Raw genomic sequence first — 25810 nt, 5'->3', positions numbered from 1 at the left:
AACATACATTCTCGGTCATAAGTCATCAATCTATGTGACCGTGGAGATGAAAAGTCAAGCGTGTCAGCCAGAACGCTATACAGAGAAGGATCAGCCCATTGATTTGAGGGCCAACCCAATCTCACCACAGCCTGCTGCGCTGAAAACTGAAATTACCCCTACGGGCCATGTACAGTCAGCTTTATACCTTAGATTTGTAGTGCATGATCACATTAGAACGGCCTATAAAATGTTTATTTCAATTGCAGAGCAGGATAATTACGGCATAATAAAACATGCATAGTTCATCCACTGTAAACTAGTGTTAAAACGGAACCTATAATCAACTCAAAACCGGTGCAGTTTAGCTCGCGCTTCGTCATCAAAGTTTTATCTCACAGATAAGCTTTCGCCACGGCAAAGTTACTAAAATGTGCTCCGAAACAGTTCTGAATAGAAATTGCATTATTATCGCTATTGTTTATTACAATAATTTGCTTATATGGGAGTTAATGATGATGTGCCTGGAGGAGGTCTGTAATATGTGTGCAAAATGTAACAGAAGGCAAGGACAGACTGAGCAAGCTCACACCACAGACAGCCTGCTGGCTGCTGACGAACCTACATTATTGTAGCTATACTCCACTCTACTCTCCTAAATGGCTAATCTTTGTTGGATCTCACCCTTAATTGGTTAACAGTCTCCGCAGGGCAAGTGAAAGTGGTGCTATTTAAGGCTCCACCATGAAACAGCAACACTTTCATCTTGGCAATAACAGGCAACAATTATATTACCAGATTCGAAACTGAACCTTCTATCTACCCACTAATCAAAAACGCAGCCCATCTGTTGTGCTGTCTTTTGAAACGACTGTTTATCTGCAGCCTGTATGATAACTGTGTCTGGACACTAATTAACTGCTAAACAGACCACAATTAGATGCTATTTCTATTAAATTCTGCAGAAGAAAAAAAAAAGTAGGGAGAAGGGGGAAAAAAACAAAAAACAATGAGCGCGTTTTATGTTTACTCAAACTGTACCAGTGAAGCACTATTGCTCTCCTTCAACGTCTCTCTTCCTCTCTCTCATTCTCCCTGAAACATGCACCCGCGTGCGTGCGCACGTGCATCAATACCAACTTAGGTGCATGCGCGCTCTCCTTCTTTCTCCCTCTCGATCGCGCACATTCAGACTGGCAGGCGGACCAGTAACATACACGCACACACACACACATACACACACTTTCCCTTAGCTGTGCTTTTGTGTTTTGTCAGAATTAATGAGAAAAGTTCCCTTGCCCTAGGGGTAATTAGTGTCCTTGGAGTTAAATAAGCTAATACTTAGACACCTCTGGCACAAGCAATTATGTTTGTGTATTGAATAATTGATTCAAAGAGGGGGGAAGGGCTGCTAATCAGATCTGAGCATAATGAATTGATTTAATTAACAGGGGAATCCGAGGGTCTCTGGAAACTGCGCGCATTTATTCAGTAGCAGCAGAGGCGAGCGCGGCACATAAACTGGGAGAGAGGCGGCGCGAGTTTGCTTTTAGCAGTTGTCAGATTTGCAATTGGATTTGTTTGAATATAGTTGCCGTTTCGGAGCAAATGAGAACGGGAAAGAGAGAATATTAAGAAGCGAGGAGAGCTCAGCCGTTCAGTCTGAGCGTCTGATCCGACCGTGTGTGCACAGTTACAGATAGGCGACACTAGATTTGTATCGCTTTTCATTGTTTTTGCCCCCCTCCTCTTTTTTCTTTTTTTATTCTATTCGCATGGAATTTATCAAGAGCAACCGACGCTGTTTGATCGCTATTTGTTTGCGCTGCACTTCAGTCCGGATAGGGGTTTCTCGTCGTGTTTATCGCCGTATTCCGTGTGTGAATTATTATTGATAGGAGGGAGAAAACGCGCAGACGGCAATTCATCTTTCCAGGGTTTCGGTTTATCGAGGCGTAGTCTAGTCAACCGCGCGTTTCAAAGCCATTTCCAGGAGAAGCTGTGAGCACACCGAGCGGTGCAGCCTGCTGGAGCCGAGGACGGATCGCCCGAGGAAGGACTCCTCGTTCCTCAGGACGATGGTGTTGGACAAGGAAGAGGGTGAGTAACGTCTACCACCGTAGGATGCTATAACCTAGGGAGTAACGCGGCAAACTAGTGACATTTTACACACTGAGTGTTTTTTCCCCGGACCCTGTGCACCGGCAGCCTCCGCTTAACGCTGGCTTTTTCAACCCCATTCAGTCACGATGGGGTCCGGGCGATTTTTTCTCTTCCCCTCCCCTCCTTTTTTGTTAACTAACAATATCGTATGTGCTTTCTGTACCACGAAGTTGATGCGCTCTTCCAGAAAAAACCCTACAAATGCCAAACTGCAGTTCAGTTAGGGAGAGTTTATTATAAACGGGATTTGTTTGTAGCCTTTTTTTTTGCCTTTCTTTTTTTGTTTTCTTTTTTGTCTTTCTTCGTGTGAGCCAGAGTTTGATGATACTCCACACAGACTGCAGTGCATGTGGCTCCTCTTTTCTTTCCTCCTCCTAAGTGCTTTTTGCGTCTGTGAAGTTGGCGAGGCAGCCTTTGACATCACCACGGGATGGGAGATGACAGCAGAGTGCTTTTAACTTGATTGCAAATTATGGATAGCGCCTGTGCAGCGTTCGCTCACTTTCCATCCAAATAGGCCTACTTGCATTACTTATCTATTTCAATGTATTTAGGTTAATGGGCGAGGCAATCTAATTAATTTTAATTTAAATCAAATTCGCCTCTAATGACGTCCCATTTTGGATTAAGCCGATGTTGAGATGTGTGCAGTGCATCCGTCACATTCGGCTCTGTTTAGTGCATATGCTCTGAACACATTTGCACAACCTGATTGAGATGAACTAAAAACCAAGTAGGTGTGTGTTGCATGTCTTTATTCTGTCACTTCTTTAAGAGTATTTTGAGGTCGATTTGCTGACAATACAGACCACCTGCTGGCATGCACGCTGACAGCCACCACGACCATAAAACACTTCTTTTTTTCTCCCGTGTGTGCGTGTGTGTGCATGTTATTTCTCAAAGTACGGGATATTTCTCTTGTACACTCCGGTTTGTGCAGGACTCCTCCTCCTCCAAAAGTAATGGATGCATCTGTAACCCATTATTTATGTTTGAAAATGGATCTTTCATTCATCTTAGAGGAGCATCCTTTCACTTACACATCCAAAAACCAATAAAAGGACTGCGGTAGAGACATAAATTGGTCTGTCTGGCTGAATCTATGTTGTGCTGCTAATGTACTCAAATTAACTCAACTGTAAATTGTCTCCTTTGGATGTCTGTCTTGCTAAAAGTTCCCTATATGATTCATGATTCAGATTGCTTTTAACAGTTATTGGCTAAGCAATATGGTAAATGTACAAGGTGATGCAAATGGCATTAGTGGGAAAGGATGCACAGGAGCATGTAATGCAGTCAATACTACATTAACTACTGATGCCCAATTACAGAACCAGGGAGAGAGGCTTTTAGGAGCATTAGGACTTGCAGAAAAGCTGAGATCACCTGCTGCTCATTGCCTAAAAGCTTCACCCTTTATTTGCTGGGTCCAACCAGCAGCTCCAGCATTTTGGCCAGGTTGTCAGCAGAGCGGCTCGGATCTGGTCTCTTTCTCTATGATGCCTCTTAGCGTTTATTGGCTCCAAAGTTATAGGCTTGTCAATTCAACCTTCACGTCTAATGTATCCACTTAGTGCCTGCGCAAACAGATGCATGCGTATGTGGCAGTGGAGGTGTGGGTCTGGGTGGCCACACGTGTGTTTATGTGTGCTTACTCTGCGTTGCTGTTTTGTTTTTTTTGTTAGTTTATTTGTTTTTTGTTTCCTTGATTGATGTACTACTATGCCCGTGTGCGAGTCGCCTAAGTGTTCATATTTCAGTCCTTGCGCGGGCTATAAAACAGATCATCAGTGTGTCTGTTCTCGTGTTCAAAGCCAGCGATCCAAGTTGGCAACAAAGTAATGATGCTGCTTGTTTGGCAGACCGTTTTTGAACTCTGACTCCTCTTAGAAAAGTCTGCAACAATTTGTGCTGCAAAAGCAATTACCAGAAACGAGCCTCTGTGACTGATACCAGTTCTCTTCCCACTGCGCAAGTTTGTCTCGAGTCGAAAATGTGAAATAAAAATTTGTGACGCACCCCTGTCAGCTGTCATTGAAATCCTCGTCCTGAATGGTTTCATGTTGGATGCAGATACCTGTGGATACTGTGTGTAAACTTAGCTCCTTACTCTCAGATGATTAGGTCATTATCCTTGTATGTATATTATCTGGCAGAGCCCTGAGTCTGGGAGCACAGAGGACGACTGCAGTAGGAACACAGGCACTGCTCTGTGAAGTGACCTAATATGCAGGTTATAGTGGGCAATGAATAGCAACATGTACCAAAATATTCACTGTCAACATTTTATTTTACTCTGCGATATGAGGTTCCAATTTGCGTATAATTTGAGAGGGGTGGAAAAAGCAACTCAGCCGTTTTCTCTCTTTCTTCGTACACTGCAGGAGAAGAAAGTGGGTCCACGCTGAAGGCATCTTCCTGCTGAACATTACCATAACTACAGTATACTCTTTACAGACCTGAACCAAAGGGCGGGGGGGGGGAGAAAACAGGAGAAAAAAAAAAAAACCTCCAGCTACTTACAAGTTTCCAGTTACCTGTGCTTGTTAATTTAAGATCCTGTTATCAACCTGTCCACTAAAAATGTGTACATTCATAAAGCATGTGATTGAAAAGCAGTGCTCCAGATGAATACAGACTGGCGATCTTTCTGTCAGCTGCTGTAATAAAACTTGGGCTTCGGGCTCCGATTTTTATTTTGAAATAATAAGAATTGCTTCATTCTTTACCAGTGTTACCATGGTAATACTGTCTTGTAGCGATGTTATATTGATTTAGAAAGTGGACAGTAATATTTCTTTTCTGTTATTTGCTTTCTGAGGGTTGATTTCTAATTTCCAGTTGGAGATTACTTTTATATGTTCCTTAAGTCTTTTCACTTTTACAAAGGAATGCAATTTGCTCTCTCGTATTTGCTATTTTCTCAGCTTATTGGTTTGGTCTTACTTCAAAATTAAACTTGCCCATTTCAAATATTGAAATTACATCTGGTTTTGGTGCTCTAGGGCTTGAACAATATTACAAACACATTGCTGCGTTTGATATTTCTTAAGTCAGTACGTTTTTTTTTATTAAGCTTTATTATAGGCACCTGCGTTGCCTGTATTGAACTTTTCTCCTCTTACACACAGTTTGTCAGGAGGCAGTTGAGTATTTGAAACATTTACAAAGTGTAACCTAGTGCTTTTTTAAATGTATTTTTTTATAAATATGTAACAAAATGGTACCAAAAAAAAAATACATGTGCGTAAATAGCACAATATACCCTGCACTGACAAGCAACAGTCTTACACCCTCACTGTTTTGGCTGTCCATGTAAATCATTTCACTTTATTCATTTTAGCTGAGCTCAGAAGAAAAAAAAATGCACACAAAATCGCATTAATACAATTTTCAGCTGCGAGTGTTTAATTCCATCTAATCTGAGCCTGATCTTACAAATGCAGAAGCCTCACAAGAGACAATTTCGTCTGTCACCACTAAAACCTCTAGATCCCTATCAGTCCTGATCGTTTCATATTTTACGAGTGCGGGAGATTTGTATCACTTTCCATGATCTAAGTGGAATTCAAAGAGACTGAACTGAGACTTAAGAGACGCGTGTTAGCGAGCGCGCCCACCTGCCTCCGATGTAAATTGCTGCACTCATCAGTGTGGCACACAAACTCAATTATGCACTCTTGAGCTGTAAGAGCATCCCTTTTATTATTGCCAGAGGCCACATGCTAGCTATGTTATCATACAAATTCTCACAACAAGATCTGCTGCCACCACATGCATCACAGAGAACAGACCATCCCTGTTGTGTTGTCCCAAGTCTGACCCCCTTTTTTGTTTTTGGCTTGTTTTTATTCACTTCAAAAACGATGTTTTCAGCATCAGCAGGAATATTGCGAGACTGGTGAGATTCAGCCAGTATAAAATGAGCAGGACCAATGCAGCATTTTCCCAAATCTGCATATATTCTAACAAGCTGAGATGAGTCACAGACACTGGGGGAAACCTTGTGTCTTAGTGCAAGTTCAGAGGCAAATGCAGAAGAATACATCTAAAAATATTAGATGAGGCGCTTTACTGGTGTCAACACTGATTGAATAACTAACACAATACATGCGTATACACTGTATACACGATACTGCTTCATCTGTTTGAACCTGTTGAAAGCAAGTCTCACTGCTACCTGTCACCGTGAAGCCGACTCCCTCCAGCAGTTATTGACTGCGCTCATGTTTACGTGGCAAGGGGGGGGGGGAGAAAACCGATACACTGATGCCTCTGCAAACATACATGTACACACTTCCTGCAACATCTCATCAGTTATTTTTTTCCTGCTGTTGTTTTGTTTTTTAACATGAAGTTATTTATTCACCTGTTTACCGGTTGCATGCTCACGGCTGCTGCTTGTGTGTCGTTCCGCACTCACTAAAGCTCACTCTTTGCTCGCTGAGAGAAAAAAAATCATTTCTCCTCTATTCTGTCATCATAGGCTTAGAAAAGGAAGACAGGAAACATGGGAGAGACGAATGACATGCAACAAAGTTCTTGAGATGAGCAGATGTCAAAACTACAAAGCCACCAACTATCGTTCTTCAGCAGCTTTGCTACAATGGGGGGGGGGGGGGGGGGGGGGTGGTTAAATGACATTTGGAAAGATTTTAAACCTGAAATACCTGAAATATAAATGGATGTTTATGTTTGTTTGATTACGATGGTGCGTCCTGAATCGTGTTTAACCTGACTCTCGAATCCTATCAGCCTTTTAACGCCTTCTTGTGTCACAAATCAAACTAACCTACATTTTATTTAAACCCTCCTGATTTAATCCCTTGATGCACATTTTTTAAAAGTATGCATACATGTGTTTTTTTTTTAATCGCAAAACCCTATTCGGAGATTTTAAAGAATCTACTGACTATATCAGTATGACATATTGATTACTACTTACTCCTCCTTTTTACTTTCATAGCTATTAATGCTTTGTGCAAAGCTAACAAAGAAATCCTAATTGCGTATATGTTTTTTTTGTTTGTTTTGATCTTTCAATCCTTCATCACAGTATCTATGAGCACAAATCCAGTCATGCAAATTCAGGAAACCGGATCTCGGATGAGATAAACCTTTGCCACTGCCCTCACTAAAAGTCATCAAAATTGGCCAATAGGTGCTTGGAAATCAACAAGGCGTTATTAGCCTATGCTGCCTTTCATCGCATGCTCGCTCTATAGTTTTTGCCGTTGTCATATTTCCGTTTGCAGAAACGCCGATTGTTGTACATTTTCATCTGTCTCTGGCCCTGCCTGTGCGGATTTGTTTCTTAGGGTGTAAGTGTTCACTGGTCAGTGAAAGAGACTTTGTTCCTGTAAGTGTAAGGAGCAGCGCAGCCTCTAGGGGCTGCTAGCGGGGCTTTTAAACTTTCAGACTAACTTCACTCCACTCTCAACTTCTGAAAACAGATTTAAGCAGATTCAATGTTTCTGAAAAATTAGTTTGATTCTTTTAGGGCAACTTAATTTTGTCATAAATTTGCCATAAACCTTTTTGTTCTAATGTTTTACACAGCTTAAAATGACACGTATTGAAATACTTAAACTGATGCTTGCGTTTCTTTTTTATTTATGCCCAAAACATCAAAATTAAAAGCTGATTTATAGCATGAAATAGAGGAATCCAAAAGAAAGGAGGGTGGAGCCGTCACACTTTATTAAGATCTTGCAATTATCTTGTTGGTAAATAGAAGAGCCTGGGTGCCTTCACTTAAATAAGAGCCAACTTGCTGAGAGCTAACCCCTCATTGGTTGACCTTTAGGTAATAAAATCTTAAATAGCTAATTAAAGCCCGTGATTAAGACAGCCTTTTTGTTGCCCCTTAGAGTTAGATTAGGCTTTTGATATTGACTGAGTATTTGCAAATACAGCTTCTGATCAAATAATGCCATTTGTGTGTGTGTGTGTGTGTGTGTGTGCGTGTGTTTTCCCAATGAAGTTAAAGTTAAACCTGTTCCTCAGACACTTTTGGCCCCCGTTTCAATCACATTACCTTTCATTTCATTTTATTACATTTCATTTGACCAGCCATTTGATTTTAGCCAGCAACAGGAATTACTCCTAGAGGGAATGGCATAGCTCTTTTATATTACGGGGTAATAAAATAGTATTCAAACGTATTCATTAAGACCATTTTCATAATGAAACATCAAATATCCTCTATGGCGTTTCCCTTTTGAGAGTTTTGGGACAGGCCTGACTTTGCGAGACAGCTTCTTCATGAAGACCTCTTTCTCTAATTGTGCACCCAACCTCCCTCATTATTTACCCCATCAGGTGTGGGAGTAGGTGCTTGAATGACATTAGAGGCCTGTGCTGCCAAATAACTGCCCCCTGTGGGGAATTTGCATTATTCAAGATTAAAGAACCTCACATAGTGCACCACAGTATGGTGTTCCGTCTTCCCTTCCATTTTCAACACACCGAGGACCCTGAATGGCACACCTGTCTCCTGGCATATCCTTTGAAATAATAAGTGTGCAGTAATTGCTGGGGAGTGGGAAGGATTTCGTACATCACTTCCTGACCTCATGAGTGACACAAACTTTAGAGGGCTCCATTTTTCCATCTCCAAATGCATTTTTAATGTGGACTGAAAAGTGTTTGTGCATTCTGTTCCGGATGGCGGAAAGTGGCTGTGACGGGTCTAATGGTTTGATTTCTTTCTTTCTTTTTTTCTTGACAGGAATCAGAAAGTGGCAGATAAGATTGCCTCTTCTATAAAGGTTTAAAAGTATCTAGTTTGACAATATATAGATTTTAAAAAAAAACTTTATTCAATCTCAAATGGAGACTCTGGGGGAAATGTCAGTTGATCTTGTGCCTACTGTACTCAACTGAGATGAAGATGCATTCACCTTCTCGATTATTGACAGCTTGCACTTAAATGAAAAGCTGCAAAATGGCAGGTTTCGAGAACTAAATACCTTAGACCAACGGCAGACAAAGCTCAACAGTGAGCCCACATGTGATTGGCTGGATGAAATATCAAATGGTCTCCTTGATCTGTCAACACTGACAGTCTTCCTTCTTTAAGACCTCTCTTGGGGTTTATTTGGAGTAAAACTGCACGATCAAACCATGGCTGTTTTTTGCGTCTCTTCTCCTCCTCCTCATTCATCTTAATCCCCCACTCTCATTTTCTTTTTCCTCATTCTTTCCCCCTCACTCTCTTTCTGCTGTTGACAGCTTACCTTGCAGAGCTCTAATCTCAACCTACTACTGAGCAACCAAGTGTTGGAACAAGTCGCCTTCTGTAATAATTTGGAAACTCTGCCAGTTTCATGTCTTGAAAAAAAAAAAAAGCAGCAATGAATTTAATTAGAAAGCTGTTGCATATCTCTGTGATACATTTCTTTTAATTAACCCCATGTGAATAAATTAAAAATAATAGGGGGCTGAAAAGTGTGGAAAAAAAGCACCCTAATGAAGTTTTCCGTTAATTGGGATGGAGTGTGCAGCCAAACCACAGTGAGTAGTGAGCACCAGGAGCTAACAATACCTTCTGTAAGCCTTTAGAAAAAGGGCCTAGGGCCTTCGTGCTGACTTCAAGTGTAAGAAATGCACCTCTGACGTGATGGAAATGACCGTAGGCTGGGAGAAAAGGCAGCCCTGTTCCAGGCTGCTCTGCTGAGACTCCCCATGCCGCGCTTGAAGCTGGGCCAGTGTTATTGCAGCCCTAATGTGCCTGACTCATTTGGAGCGGATCAGGAGTAATTATGGTAGGGAAAGTGGCTGCCGACCGTGGGGGTCAGGACACTTGTAACATGTGAAAAGAGCAATTATTCCAGGAGACAAAACCCTCCCTTATCCTGGGCAGTGCCAGGGTCAATGCAAGGGACGGCTGGGCTCCGTTTCAGCGGGGCTTATTAGCCACAGCAAGCTGCAAAGTTTGAGAGAGTGCATCTTGTTAATGAACAGTCCCCTCCTCAACTGCACCAGCCCTGTCTGCTCTCTCCCACTTACTGTGGGTGTTAATTATGTCATAATCATAGCATGCATACAGTCCCAGAAATCACCTCACAGACCCTAGCATTCATACACAACCATCTGGAAAAGTAGCATGCCGCACGGTAACATAGTAGGCTCTTAGAGCAAATTATGAGAGGGGGGAAAAACAAAAAAAACACAGCCAGTATGAAATGTAATATTGACTTGGGCCTAATTCGAGAGAGCATATGCACGTGTTCATGCATATCTCTTCTTTTGCTCCTTGCATATGTGCCAGCTAACGATAGGCACATGATTCAGTGTTCTTTATTTTGTTTATCATTCAGAATGCGCTCATCACTCTGCTTTCGACTGACATGTCTATTCCAGCTGATATTATTACCAGATGTCTTGTATTTTGTCTCGGAGATATAAAAACACGTCTACGGACTCAATTACAGCAATGATGGAAGCTGAATGAAAAGGGGCTGATTTATGCGCACAATAGCAAGACATCTGCATGAGATGCCTATTAACCTCAGTGGCAGACACCTTGGCCCAGGGACAAATTTTATTTTCCAATGCCAAGGCCACAACATGGCTGAAGCACAAAACACTTGGATAAAGAACTAGACCAAAATCAGCACAGTAAGTTTGGATTTTTTTCTACTATTCTTCACTTTTTCGAGTTATTTGAGCTCAGCATCGTTTGTAACTTCATGCAGCAGTTTAAAGACTCTGTTAATATCCGGCCCGATGTCTTGTGCAGGAGTGGTTTGAATAAAGGAGAGGGTGGTGGTGGTGGGGATAATGACACATGCGCTTGTTCCAGATAAATGCAATCATTTGCTAATACAGTATCTAATTTCCCCGAGCATCGCGCTCTGTGTATTCACCACGCCGGTGGCTAACGCGTTCTTATTTAGTGCAGCTGGGAGTTGGAATTATAGGGGCCCCCAAGAAGAGGCCCACCCAGGGCCAGCTTCCACTTCCTTGAAAGACCACCTCCCTCCCCATGTGTCAGGAAGGCTGAGCGAGTCTCATCAAGATCCTTTACCTCCCCGTGAACCAGCAAAGTCTGCATCGCACCATGGCGTCAGAGCTTTTAATTGATCAAAAGACATTTAACAAACAGAGAAGCAGATGTAACTGTCCTTTCTGCCATTAAAGGTTGAGTGCCTGTGAGAGCAGCTGTTCCACTGGGAGTGTGTGGGTGTGTGTGCATGTACAGCAGTTGACTAGTGAAGGGGTGAATTTGTGAGTTTGTTTCCCTATCAAATGAGACAACTGGCTAATCAACATTAAAATTATATTGTTTTAAAGCTATTTCTGATATGAAATCAGTTTAGTTCTTTAGTGAATAAACATTTACTGTCAAGTTTTCTTTTTCTTTCATTGTAAATTTAATATAAGAAGAAACAGTGCTGATTTTAGCGGGTGATTATTCAGACTAATATTATCATTCCCACACCTTTACGCCCACAGAAGCTGATACAAGACTAACCAGTCTTCCTTTTAGTCTGCATGAAATGACACAGCAGAGCTGATGGTGGCTCCGGGATTCGTATAAATTAGTGTATGCGGAATACCATTCAAGCACCTGCTCACTTGTTTTAAAATAGCAACCAACACTTTAATGGTAATGATGGGGAGGGGAAAGGGAGTTTGGGGCAAATTGTAGGGTTTTTTTGGTTTTTTTTTTTTTTTTTTACAGGTTTTCCCATGTCTGTGTGATAATTGTATTTTTCCATTTTCCTCCCCTGTATTTCCTTGAGTGCTCCATCCAGCGTGTTTTCTTTTAAAACCTTAAATATATCAGAAAGGTTAGTGGACTGATGTGATTTTGTTGATAGCTCTACAGATGGAAGTGTAAATGGGGTAACAGAAATCGGATGCTATCTATAATGGGAAATACATGCTTTGACAGACTGCTTGGCTTGAGTAAAACTAACTGTACATATTCCTGAAAGATACAATCTTTAAAGGGGAGGAAAAAGAGGGAGATGACAGGCATTTTCACACAGTGCTAATGGCAAATTAAATTTCTCCTCAGGAAGGATATTTGGCAGGCCAAGTGCTGTCTCTCCACTTTGAGGGGTAAAATGCATCCCTTGTTGGAGAATGAATCGTGATGTGGAGAGGCATGCTTTTGGTAACATCAAATGACACTGGAAGGTCAGTGGCACTTGTATCTGTTAAATGGATTGGATTAAGTGGAGGCTGCCTCCTAGTCTGCTGCTTCCTTTCATAATGCAGCTTTTCTTTCTGGGAGGTGGCAAGCTTTGGAGGGTCTGTTCTACTCCACCGTTTCACAGAGCGCCGGGAGTGGTGACAGGTGCAAGAAAATGTCTCATGGCATTAGGGGAATTGAAAAGACATTTACTTTACACAATCATTTTTTTTCTGTCACCGCTCTTTGTTTAGTAGGTTTTAGCTACTGCTTGCTACACTACTATTAAAGCAGTTTTCCAGAGGCTGCTTTGGTAGAAGACATCAAACTTGTGTTTTTGGGTTTTTTTTTTCTTTCCCCCTCCCCAGTGTTGCTGCAAGGAAGAGGCATATTGGTTTCTTGGCAGACATTTGGTGCTCCTCTGCTGAGGTGTCTTTCTTAGTTAGGCCTAAGGACCGGGACATCTGCATAAAGAAACAGAGAAACCTCAGTGACATGAAGAAACAGTCTGTGTTGTCACCTTAATGATGCCGAGAAGCGTTTTATTTAAAAAAAAAAGAAAAGAAAAAAGTGTTGAGCAGCACACAGTAACTCCATGATGGGTTAAGCTTTGGCCTTTTCAAATGTGATGTAAAACACACGCGATATGTTTAAGGGAAGTGTTGCGAGTGGTGGTGGTCTCGACCAATTACGAGTAGCCCTCCGGAGGTGGAGGAACGACCTTTTTGTATAATTAGTTCTCTTATTTAAAGCAAAGATTTTGAGTAGAATAACTAATTAGGTGTCATAAAAGGCAAATTAAAGATTTTTGAAATCCCTGAGGGAAATGCAGCAACTTCTATATTTTTCTTTGCACAACCTCTGAAACACACACACACACACACACAGGCATTTTCTCTCTCCTCATTAAGACTGTTTTTAGTTCTGTAGAAGCCTGTCAGGCGAGCACTGTTGGCATACCTGCAGAGAGCTCCCCTAACAAGCCATGAAATACAGGTAGAAGAGTCCGCCCTTATCCAGTGTGGCTTGAATTTGAAGCTTTTTAGCTTCATTTACACTGAACATTGGTATTTATAGCAGGGTTTGTGATCCTAATGCGGCAGCTTCAAGGGGTCTGTTTTGGGAAGGAGGGAGACGAGGGAGCTGGAGGGCAGGCAGAACACTAATTGATGGCTCACATCACCAGCACTGGACCAATTAGCCTCTCCTTTCTACTTCTGATAAAGAAATAAGACGGCTCAACACCACCACAGCACTTACTGACATATAAACCAAAGTCATAAATTTGACTAACAAGCCCTGCAATTCCCTTCACCTCCTTAAAAAAAAAAGAAAGAGGGGGGGTGCTATTTGTATTACAGTCATAGCATTATTGATGTGCGGATGGCCCTTAAAAAATTGCAGCGCAAATCTGGATCCAATGAGGTACTTTGTGGGTCCACTTGCTTGCGTGTGAGAGCATGTGAAAGAAGGAGAAAAAAGGCAGGGAGAATGATAATGATTTTCTGTTCCAAAGAAGTTCTGCTGAAAAGCGGTGTAAGATTTCTGTGAAGGAGAGCGAACTTGACAGATTGAGCTGAGAAAAACAGCGCGGAGCGAAGCAGTCCCTTGTTACCAGCTGAAGTTGTGTGTATCGCTCAGTAAACTGCAGAAGTTAAAACGGATCCAACTACAGGATGACCTTATTCACACGTAACATAACACAACTACACAATATGTCACATGTTTGCATACTTTCATTCCTGAGAAACGCCTGCGTGTGTGTGTGTGTGTGTGTTTGGACCGCATGCACAACTTTAAAGTGCAACAGTGACATTTCATAAAAACTGTATAACCCGTCTTTAAAATGGGGCCCTTTACAGATGCCCACACATACAAAATGTTGGCCTGACCCCCCATGTTGCAGACTGTCCAGTCTTTTTTTTTTTTTTTTGAGAGAGAGAGAGGGAGAGAAATGTGTTTTGAAAGTAGAGTGGCAAGTGGCGTCCACTGTGTGTTCTTTTAGATGGATCAATAGCTCAGTGTGTGAGAGAGTGTCTTAAGAGCTGTTGTCTTGTGCTTTCAGCTGTGGCAGACCTGTTAGTGCTACAGAGGGGAGCTGCGCACCCCTGCCTCTGTACCAGCAGTGGCCTGAGGGGGGCTTTTAGTCCAAACACAAATGTCAACCACACATAGACTATTAGTGTTTAGTGCAGTTATTAAATGGACTTTATTTGTCCTTTAGGAGGCTAAAAGGCGCACTTAAAGGGGACCTGCGTGACAGCAGGGCAATTTGCGAGTTTGGTAACTTAGGCTCGCTCATTGCAGACACATGAGTACAGATAAGTGTAAAAGGAGGAAAGGCTGTAATGCTCTGAGCAGGGAGCCCTGTGTGTGTTGGCAATTTGTGTGCGCACACACGTGTGTATATGAGTCCGTGTCTGTGTGTGTGTCCCTGCGTGTGCTAAAAGGCACTTAGGCCATAACATATCTCACTGGGGTCTGGTAGCAACGTTTTTGTGGTCAGAGGCTTTTTAAAAGGTTAATGTTAATCTATACCAAACAAAGCCCACGAGGAGCTTTTACAGCTGTGGACAGTTGAGTGAAATGGGCTTTGATGAAATGATAGGTCACTAACATACTACGCAGCTTGTTGTAAATACCTCGGTAAGCAAAATAACTCTGAGAACTACCTGAGACGTGCTCCGTCCTCTGAAGCCTGCTGCCAGTGATCATGTAACTTTTGTATTACAGCATGTTCTTAGTGGAACAAGTAAGTCGAGGCTTTGTTGTCCAATGTGACCTGTGTGCCTATCTACATGGAAGAATGTTTCCTTTAATGCATATGAAGCAGGTAGGCAGTGTGCTGTGGCCGTGTGCGAGGCCAGGCTTAGACGCCTCGAGAAGCAGCCAGCTTATCAAAAAGAGAACATGAAAAGTCACTCGTGTTCCCCGGCCGTAAATCACGCGTGGCTGTTTGTCTCCTTATCACTACAGGTGTGCCGATGCTCTCCGTCCAGCCCAAAGGGAAACAGAAGGGGTGTGCTGGCTGCAATCGCAAGATTAAAGACCGCTACCTGCTCAAGGCCCTGGACAAATACTGGCATGAGGACTGTCTCAAATGTGCCTGCTGCGACTGCCGCCTGGGGGAGGTGGGCTCCACCCTCTATACGAAAGCCAACCTCATCCTCTGTCGCAGGGACTACCTGAGGCAAGAAAGACACACAATCACCTTTCTCCCCTCACAACAAGCACAAAAGCGATGTCGTTCCAAAAATTGTGTTACTCAAAAGGATCGCAGAGTTGTTGTTTTTTTTGTTCCCTCCTCTCTTTTCAGTTTCGCATATAACCCTCCCGGTAGGGTTTGTTGTGCTTTGTCAGTATGAGTCGCGAACACTTTTAAAATCATTTTCCATCAGATAAGGTTAACGCCTTATTCTTTTACAGAATGTATACAGGTGAAGGCTAATTTGTTTTGCATAAGGAGAAAAATACGGGCAATTTTTGGAACACCATTTTTCCTTCTTCCTCTTTTTTATTTAAAAAAAAATTGTCCACAAACACAAATCACAGTTCCAACATCTAGGATAAACCACGTGGACACACAACCATATATAGATTTCTTCTTTACATGAACAATGAACTAGAGTTCTGTCATGACGACATGTTTTTGGTTGTATCAGCACTGTAGGCTGTGAGAAACCTCCAGGCAGGCTTGTTGCTTCACTAGTGCTGCCCCCCCCCCACCCCTTCTTTCTGATACCCCTGCCATCTGCTTGTTAAATTAAACATGACCATTTCCTGGGCGTTAGGTCACATTCCCTACCATTTATTTGAGGGGGAATCCCCCTGGGGCCGACTTAAAGATGCCTTAGGCCCCTCCTCCCGAAACACCCGGCCCTGCACCGTCCTCCCCCCTTCCCCTTTCTCCATTTTCCTTCTGCCTCCTTGTCTCACAGCGTGTTCACTTTTATCTCTTACTGCTACCCATTTAAGTTTTGATTAGTTTATTCCAATTTAAGATGGTAAATTAAAAAAGAGCAGCATCACTTAAATAGCCACTAAAATTCAGCACAGAGAGCTTTAATCAACCTGGCTTTCCTCTACCTCACTGATGCCTTTTAATGACATTTCACTTTTATTTCAGCTCTTCCTTCGACCTGGAAGAAGCCTACAGCCCACTTGCGAGGTGCTTAGGGATGTTACGTTGAGATAGGCCATTACCATCCATCAGTCCCCACCCACAGTTAATGCTTTTAAGATGCAGTGCGAGGTTGACTAAGACCTGATGTTTCCCCCAAAAGGGGCAGATGGTGCAGATGAGGTAATAATAAATGGGCAAATGACCGAGAGAAGGCAAAAATGATGAAGCTCAGAGTTTCACTTGGTAAAATACATCAGCTGAAAGGACAGCAACCTCAACCCTGAAGCCATAAGTGCCTACTGGCACTGTAAAGGGAGAAGGAAAAGCTTTCTCGCACATTAGGCCACTAAGATGTAGAGGTCACAGAAGGGATGAAATGAAGAGAATGACATATGGAATCAAGAGTTAGGAATACTAAAATAAGAATAAAAAGGACGGAGCTGTAGAGAGCTTCCTGTGCTCCTCTGCTGCCCCAGATTGTCTAATGAAATCCATCCCACTCGCCTGCTCTTCAGCCTGCGACAAATGCAGAACACTTAATGGCTGAGATGCTCGAGATGAATTCTATTATGGAACAAATTAAAACCCTTGCCTTGCGTATATAGGAAAGAGGCAGTTTGAGAGACCAGAGTATTTGAAAGTAGGTGATGCAGTCTCCATGCAGTGCCGGTTTCCTTTTCATTCCTTCTTTTCTCTGTAGTAAGACGAAGGCTCTGCTCACCTGCAGTAATGAAGTTAAATCTGTACACTGAATTAGCCTCCCGCACTTCATTAAATACAAGCAGTGGATCAAACACACTTTGGTTATTTCCCAGGGTTTGGAACCCTGCCATGCTCACATTAATTATTATAGGAGCTCCATCTGTGATTGTCCTTCAGTGGCATTAGCAACTTATTGAATGCACCCACACTTTACTGAATATTACACTCCAGTGCGCGCACACACACACACACACACAAACACACAAAATGCACACCTCAGCCAGTGTCCTCCCGTGCCCTTCAAAACCATGCACCATCAAAAAGTTTAGTTTTAATCCACCTGATGTCAGTTCCCTGCATCTTTCTTTTTGTAAGCGACTTCCTTGTAAGAATAGCAGCTTTATTAAGCATTTTCTTTATTGTCAGTCTTTTGGTGAAGTCGTAAAACCTTTAACCCCTCGTATATATAGTGATGATACGATCATCAGGACATGAAGCTAGAAATAATTCAATATTCTGTTTCATATATTAGAGTGGACATAATAGTAAGCCACTTATCAAAATGTGGTGTAATTAACTGTAAGAGGAAAACGTTTTCAAGATAATGGACATTATAAGTTATCCTAAAACCAGCTGAATAGCAATGTGATAGAGGATGGCTCCACATGGATGTGACTGTTTTTCAGATCAGTCTTCTTCTTACTCCTTGAGGAAGTGAAACAGTCGCTCTTCTTTTTCAGGCGAGATAGATCTGTACAGAGGTTTACACTTTCAAAAAAGACACAACTGTTGAGGAAGGTCAGAACACGCGACGCATGCATTAACAGTTTTCCCTTTTATGAAATCTGACAAACCCTATGCAGGCAGGGAAGTCTCAAAGAGCTCAGAGAACAGGTAGAAAACTTCAAGAGCCACAGCCCAATCTGAGAGAAGCAATTCAGAGAGGCAGATGATGCACTGTAGGAGCTTTAAGGGTTTGAAGTTAGCAAAGCAGCGAGTTGAAAGAACTAAAGAAGGCCCTCTTTTCTCTAAAGACCCATTGTAATAACTCAATAACAGAGGAAGGAGAGCTCCTTTATGTTCCTGCTGTCCAACTTTGCTCGCAACATCCCACACCAGCACACAAAGTTACATTTTTAGCTACTAAATAGGAGCTCTTTTAAGGAGTCGAGAATAGGCTTCATTCCCCTGCACTGAAGATGGTAGAAAGCAGGGATAAGGCAAGTATACAAATTCTATAAAGTTAAGAACCTAAAATGCAACTTAATTGTTTAAAAACCCAAAGTCAGCATGCATATAATTAGACCTAAGCCATAATAATGACGGCAAGTGATCCAAACAAAGCCTATAATCTTGAGATGGTGAGATAAGAGTAATTTCAGCATTGTTAAGCAGAGACACACATATCTATTCGTCTACAGATGCAATTTAAGGTGTCACTCATCACTGTGTATCTGAAAGGTGTCAATTAAGGTCATTAGATGAACCACAAAATTACTTTATTGATAATACAGTTTGCTGCATATTATACTGCAGATATATTAAGGTTTTTTTAAGCTGTCTTGATCCTAATACTTACCAAGACTGGTGATCAGTGTCTAAAGTAAAAATGTACGTTTGGCATAGAGAGTCTTTCTTTCATGGCCATTATAGTAACATTCTCACACCCCGGCATTGCCACCCTTAGATTTAGCAATCTGAAATATTTAATTATAAAATGTTTAATCTCAGTCTGCAAAAAACACATTAAAAACATCACAGTGTGCGTTAAAGACATGTCGTAGAATATGGAACGACAACAGTGGTACAACAATGTCGTTAACATTTTCTTACCTTGCCAGCCCATATTGCAAAACTATGGGGTGGCAAGGCTATTATACGAATTTGCATTGATCACCAACTTCTCCAATGACCTGTGAACTCCAGCTGTGTTAGAGTAGCACACACAAGCCACCACTTGATGCAAGTGTGACAAGCACAACAACAGTCTCCTCAAGGCACTTTTTGTTGCAAGGTAAAGACCCTACAATAATACAAAGAAAATCCCATCAGTCAAACAACCCCCGAAAGTGGAAAGGAAAAGCTCCTTTTTAACAGGAAGAAACGTCCAGCAGAACCAGGCTCAGGGAGGGGCGACCATCTGCTGCGACCGGTTGGGACAAAAGACGGGGCAAAAAACACACTGTGTGTACGAGTGCACAGTGAGTGAAGAAGAAACTCAGTGCATTATGGGAAGCCCATATCAGCCTCGGCCTATTGCAGCATAATTAAGGGAGGATTTAGGGTCACCTGACCCAGACCTAACTGTAAGCTGAAGGCTCTGCCTCCTATTCTACTTAAGAAACAAAAGCAAGCCATCAGTCTGAAAGCAAAGTGCTCTACTTGGTTGATGCGGTACTACGAGGTGGTTACGATAAGATTCGGCCAGTTTATTTAAGAGCTAAGGTTAATGTTCATTGTTGATCTTTTCCACAAAGATTAAGACTTAACAGTAATAACTGCAAAACATCGACAATAGCAAATTTAGCAGGATGCTAGCACATCTTTATCAAAACCTAACTTGTATTTATACCTAAAAGCATTACCACTTCAGTTTGAGTTCTGCCGCTACTGCCAGTAAAAACATTTTTAAGTTTGCAAAAACACAACACTCATCTAATAAGCACATCCAGCTTGCTTTTACTTATACTGCATTATGCCATTTAGAAATCCATATGAGAATGCATCACAGGCTGTGGTGAGCAATCCAAATCAGCACTTCTAACCCTTTAATCCATTTATATGAACCACAGAATTGTTCAATTTTAAAAGAGGGCTTCTTGCTACAAACCCTGCTACAATACCGATGATTGATCAGCAAAGCACACAGGCCTTGGTGCATTACAAGCTGGAGAAATTTGCCAGTCATAAATGCCGAAAAAATGGTGTTGATGTTGATTTTTTTTTCTTTCTTTCTTTTTTTTTTTTTTTTACACTTTTCTTCAGAGAATATTGATTTATTTAATCCAAATGGCCAGGGAAATTGAAGTGCATGAGCCACTGCACTCCTACAATACGGGACATGTGTCAGAACAATGCATTCGAATTCCTCCAAAAATAGTCTATTCAAACAAAAAGAAAATCTACTTTAAATGAAATGAATTAATGAACAAAACCCATTTACAGCTTATGTTCGTGGAATGCACTGTTTGGGTGCGGTGAAGCATGTCAAGTTTATAAAAAAAATGATGGTTAAAATTAATGCAGTTTTATATATGTTGTAGTACACATGTTGTGTATAATTGCAGAGTCCTTGATCACACACAATCTATACTTAAGTACAAGTTAAAGGTGACTCTGAATAGCTTGCGTCTTCATTTTTGTGCTAATATGTTGGGATCTGTTGGCTAACATTGCATTTTAGTATGAAACTCATTACTTAGGATGCTCTGCTACAGTGGTGTTTCTCTCTGACTGCCTTTTAGGTTCATAGGAGCAGGAAGAAAAGAGTATAATGTGTGCTGAACAGTTCACTCAGCCTGTAATCTCCTCTTAGCACAAGGGGCTCAATTAAGCCATATGTTGATGCCACATTATAACCCAGACACGTCAGCTGTTGGCTGAAGAACAGTATGAGTGGGACACAGCGATTACCGAGAGCACTTTTTTGCACTCCAACTTCTCTGTGCCAAATATCTGCCTGCGATTTCAAATCACAAAGCTGATAAAGAAATCAGGTTAGCACGAAAGACTATTAAGACGCTTAAGACAGACCGGTTATGAGAGCCGTTACCGTCCTTCCATACTGAAGGCCTCTAACCCCTTTTTGGTGCCATTAGCAGAATACTTTCTCACTGTGGAGTTTGAAAGACGTGGGTGTTTACCAGGTTCTGCAGGCTTTATGTTGTAAATGTTTCGTATCCAACGACGAGCTCAAATAACCCTCATAATAGAGTGGAAAAGAGGTTATACCCACACTATTTGAATTACTGGTTTGTGGAGAGTATAGATGTAGCCGCAAAGTAAAAAGTAGCCACAGATGTGACACGCTGCTCTGACTGAAGGCGGAACTTGGTGTCAGGAGCAAGCTGGGCTTCCCCACCAGGCGTTTTCACAACCTGTATGTATCAACTGAGCACCATGTCTGCAGCCCAGCAGGGTGTAATGGAGATGGGTTAGAATAATCCTTCTGGCTGCTATAGGTGTGTGCATGTCAATTGCTGTAAATGACCAAGGGTTCTCTAGGCTCTTTTATAGCTTAGGTTCCCTGAGGGAGAGAAAGGACATCACTATGACCTGCTCACTACATGGAAGAGTCTCTGAATGTCATGATGACTCTGGGTGCTCTGGAGTTTTCTCTTTTTTTCCATCCAGGTTAAAAAAAAATAAAAAAAAAGAGAGAGAGAGAGAGAGAGAAAAGGGGTTCATTTATAAGCTGGAAACTCAACAGTTCACGGTTGCCAATACTTGTGCTTTGTCCACACAAACTCACTCATGTCTTGTAATATGAATGCTGGAATAGTGTGATAACAAGGTCAGGTTCTGTAGCACTGGTATTTGCTCTGTTTTCAGATCAATACTGAATGTGTGAGATTGCAATTTTTTAAAGCTGTTTGGATAAGTCTTTGTGTCTCTCTAAAGAGGGGGGGAAAAACATTCTTTGAGTTACAGAGCACCCCGTGGGTGGCAGATGTCTACTGTATGAGAACATTCAGTATTTTTTTTTCCTTTTTGTTACTGAAACAGTAACCAGTTGTAACAATGTTTCAGTTTAACACCCTGTGAATCCCTCTCATGGAACATAACAACCTTTCTCCCTCTGTTTCTGTCTTTCCTGCTCCTCTGGGGCAGTGGCCCCTAATTAGAAGCAGAGCTGCTGGATAGACATTTTCTTTAACAAGGTGAAAGCAACTGAATGGGACTCGCATAAACGAGGCAGAATATCAACACGGGGACTCCTCTGTCTGAGCTCTACAAGTTTGGGGGGGAAAAGTGTTTAACATACTGTTGGAATGACAATCTGCTGTTGCCTTATCCCCTCTTGCAAAGCTGTGAAGCGGTCCTTTTCCTGCTGCAGAATATATAAATCTATCTGTGCTTCAGAATCTCCAAATTAAACATAGGGGCAGGCGCTTGGAAAATGAAAATGTAAATCTGACTGAGGAAAGCATTTGAGGTTCCTTTTTTTTTTTTTTTTTTTTTGGCTTTGAGGAGATCTACACCAGTGCCTCCTTGCTGTGTTTGTGACCTTTATCATTTGGCTCCTATCTAATAAGCCCAAACAAGCCGCAGTGAGGTTTGAGCAGTGAGTCTGTTCACTGTAAAACATTTAGTTAACTCCTCAAGGTTGCATCTACCATCACTGTCTCAGGTTCTTCTCTGAATGAAAGAGGAAGACGGAGAAAAGCGAGAGAGCGAGGGTTTGAGCCTGAATCCTTGTAACAGAAATCTTTTTGAACTTATGACTACATTATAGAGTGTAGCCTCATGTGCAAAAAAAATCCAGCTGGATTTGGTTGAAGACAGACTCATTAGGTAGTTTTGTTTTGAAAGAAGAAAACTTTCAGCAGTTCAAATGGTTTGCCTCAGACCTGTTTTCGTTGCTTTTGCAGTGTGCGAGAGGGAAATTCTTTGAAGAAGGAGATTAAAACCATGTGATCATTATAATTAGATCATTAGCCAAGAATTAAGATCTATGTTTGTAACTCTCATTAACAAATATACCAACTGGATGCCAAGAAAGATTTTTGCCTTCAATTCGATTTTCACTCCCTTTTTCCTGTGAAAGCCCCTGTTTTTATTGAACTTCTTTCTTTTACATTTCTTGCTGTCATTTTGCTACGTGTTTGTTTGCTCTCTTTACTGCATCTAGGTAAAGAGAAGGTGGGTTAATCTCTGTCTGTGCGCTCTGTCTTTCAGGCTCTTTGGTACAACGGGGAACTGTGCAGCCTGCAGTAAACTGATCCCAGCCTTTGAAATGGTGATGAGAGCCAGAGATAATGTTTACCATTTGGACTGTTTTGCCTGTCAGCTTTGTAACCAGAGGTAAGAATGGGGGTCATAACTGCACAACAACATTGCATATTTAAGAAAAACACACACACACACACACACACACAAATAGGGCGTTAAAATGGCCAGTGGCTTAAATATTCGAGGCTCTTAAAAAATAATCTCAGGTGGAAAAGAAATTTTATATTTCATTCCATTATTGCAGACCACAGTTTATAATTGGTGGTGGGGGGAGTAAATTGTGGTTGGCTTGTGTTGCAAGAATCAAGGTTGCATTGCATTTGTAATGCCCTGCTAATTATTTTCTATTATGTCACGCTGCCAGCACTTTGTCCTTGTTTGTGGCTAGATCTGTAAATCTTTTAAGCCAATGGGATGTAAAATTAGCTTTTGTTCTCATTTGTCCGAGGAGGCAAAGGAGCCACAAAAAAAAATAAAAAATGACGTCCTCCAGATTTGTGCTGTTGCACAAAAGAGAATAGACACAGGTGTGAAATGGTGTTTTCCTAAGGGATAGGAACTATTATAGAATTGGAGCAAGCACAAAGCCTACTGTATGGTATGATGTACACAGAATATGACATAGCCAAATATTGCTTTTTCCCATTAATATACTGTCAGTAATGGCACCTCTCTGAAAGCAGAACGTCCTTTGCATGCTTGTCAGGGGTGCTGTGACCCTGTTCCTCCACACAGCACAAGCCCATTAACCTTCTGCAGACCAGATTCAGTTACCATAGTGAACACCTGCTGTAAGGGAATTATGACTGCAGTCTCTTTTCTCAGCTGGCAGACACAAAGCCAGGTCTCATCTGGCACAGTATTGCCACGGCTGTGACCGTTACCAGCTTTATTTACTGTGTTACCAGCCTGGCACATTACTAAAGCCAAGCCATTTTCAGCTGTATTCTTATCTTCACTCCCCTTCAGTCACATTATGGAGCTGTGTCCACTGTGTCACACAAACAAACAGCAGCACACAGAAGAACATCAGTGGGGCAGGCTGCTATGAGTTATTTTTCCCTCTCCAACTGACTGTGAGACTTTGGAGGAAAAATGTTTTCGAGCACCGGAACTAAACTGGTGTGTGAAAAGCTAACCCCGTGGCAGAGTTTCCTTGGAAACTCTTGCGGCGCCACCGCCGCTTTTGCCTGGCCAAGGAGAGCTGACCTGCTTTTCATTGGGTGCCAGCGCCTGTGTCTGTTTGATTCGAAACTGTTTAGGGTTTTAATCTACTTTTATTTGAAACCACACATTTTACGATGGCCATCAAAACAGACTCTGAATCTGGCGAGCCGCGGTCTCGGCGCATGAGGTAAAATGTCTCGAGCCAAATGGGTGCGATCAAACAGAATCATCAGTACCTGCTGATCCTAAACGCAGCGTTTTCACTGCCAGAGCAGAGTCAACCAGTCAACAAACACACACCACTTTGTCGTGATGCCAGCATTAATCATCTTTTTGTTTTCGTTTTGTTTTTGACAATGTTTTTTTTTTTTCGCCTTTTGTTTTTGTGTGCCAACAGGTTTTGCGTCGGGGACAAGTTTTTCCTAAAAAACAACATGATTTTGTGTCAAATGGACTATGAGGAAGGTCAGCTGAATGGGAGCTTTGAGACACAGGTCCAATAGTTGGACCCCGACGGCAGCAACAGCCGGCTCCACACGTTACACACGAGATGGATGTTCCGCTGCACTTGGAAAAAAGACAAGCGTCTGTCTGCTTGCCTGCAATACTTTTTAAGACCCCTTTATCAGTCCCTAAGGACTCTATTGTAAATGTTAAACTTTTTGCCCCTCCCACATCCCCCCCTCAACACTGAGCAGTTACAAATTTTGATGTACAGTTGTGCCTGCTTAGCTGAGCACTGTATTGCTTGTATGTTTTGTGAAATTTGTTTCAGGTTTGTTTTCTTTTTCTTTAAGAAATGGTTCACTGGAGGGTATGTACAGTCTGTTTTCTCTGTATATATAAACTGGAACATTTATTTTATGAAATGTAATGCAATTTTATTACTAGTGTGAATTAAAGATTCTTAAATGTTCATAGTGAGATTTTTTTTTTTCTCTTACCAAAAACCAAAGTTGTTGTTGGAAGGAGTTGGCCCACGTGTTGATATGTAATCATGTATCAGAAAACTGCAATGCTGTAAAGAGCCCTGCAGGCGAGAAAAAAAAATTATTTGAAGTCCTCTTTAAAACATGATGCAACGAAACAAGTTTTATTACATTTTGCAGAGTTCTGATGGAATTAGAAATGCTGTTTAAAATGAACTAAATAAGATTTTATTTGGAATAAAAGAATGCTTCTCCAAATCCGTGTTGTTGTGAGCGTGCAGGTGTCATGAAAGGGGGCTGAGATAAGCTGAGCTGCTCTGTGTGATTCATGCTTCACTAATTGCCATCTGATTATGAGGGTGAATTGGCCTGGAAATGAAATGCAACAGCAAATAAATTAGAGAGAAAATAAATGCTCATTGAGTTTGAGCTCATTCAAACTCATCAGCTACACAAGTGCAGAGCTGTATTAAAGGGTACTTTCCCCAGAAGACTGTTAATGGAGATGTGTGACACTGTCTGTTTATCTGATGAGGTTATATCAGATATACCAACTCTGGTCGAGCTGTCAAGATTTGCAGCCACTCCATCAAGTGATAATCCACTTCAGTGGCTTTGCTTATTACATGTATTTGTACACATTAATCTTTA

At 41.7% G+C, this 25810-nt stretch overlaps 1 protein-coding gene across 1 annotated transcript; it reads left to right on the top strand.

The window, feature by feature from the left end:
• Nucleotides 1-1266: 1266 nt before the first annotated feature.
• lmo1 (LIM domain only 1) lies at nucleotides 1267-25146 on the top strand. Its single transcript, XM_005724317.2, has 4 exons — nucleotides 1267-2079; nucleotides 15263-15476; nucleotides 23010-23135; nucleotides 24628-25146. Exons 1-4 carry the CDS (start codon nucleotides 2058-2060, stop codon nucleotides 24731-24733), a joined length of 468 nt encoding a protein of 155 aa, XP_005724374.1. The 5' UTR covers nucleotides 1267-2057; the 3' UTR covers nucleotides 24734-25146.
• Nucleotides 25147-25810: the final 664 nt, after the last annotated feature.

Source organism: Pundamilia nyererei, unplaced genomic scaffold (assembly GCF_000239375.1).
Source record: "Pundamilia nyererei isolate P.nyererei 1_Seehausen unplaced genomic scaffold, PunNye1.0 scaffold00011, whole genome shotgun sequence".
Classification (NCBI taxonomy): domain Eukaryota; kingdom Metazoa; phylum Chordata; class Actinopteri; order Cichliformes; family Cichlidae; genus Pundamilia; species Pundamilia nyererei.
Note: the sequence above shows the minus strand (reverse complement) of the source record. Positions and strands in the feature narration are given on the sequence as shown.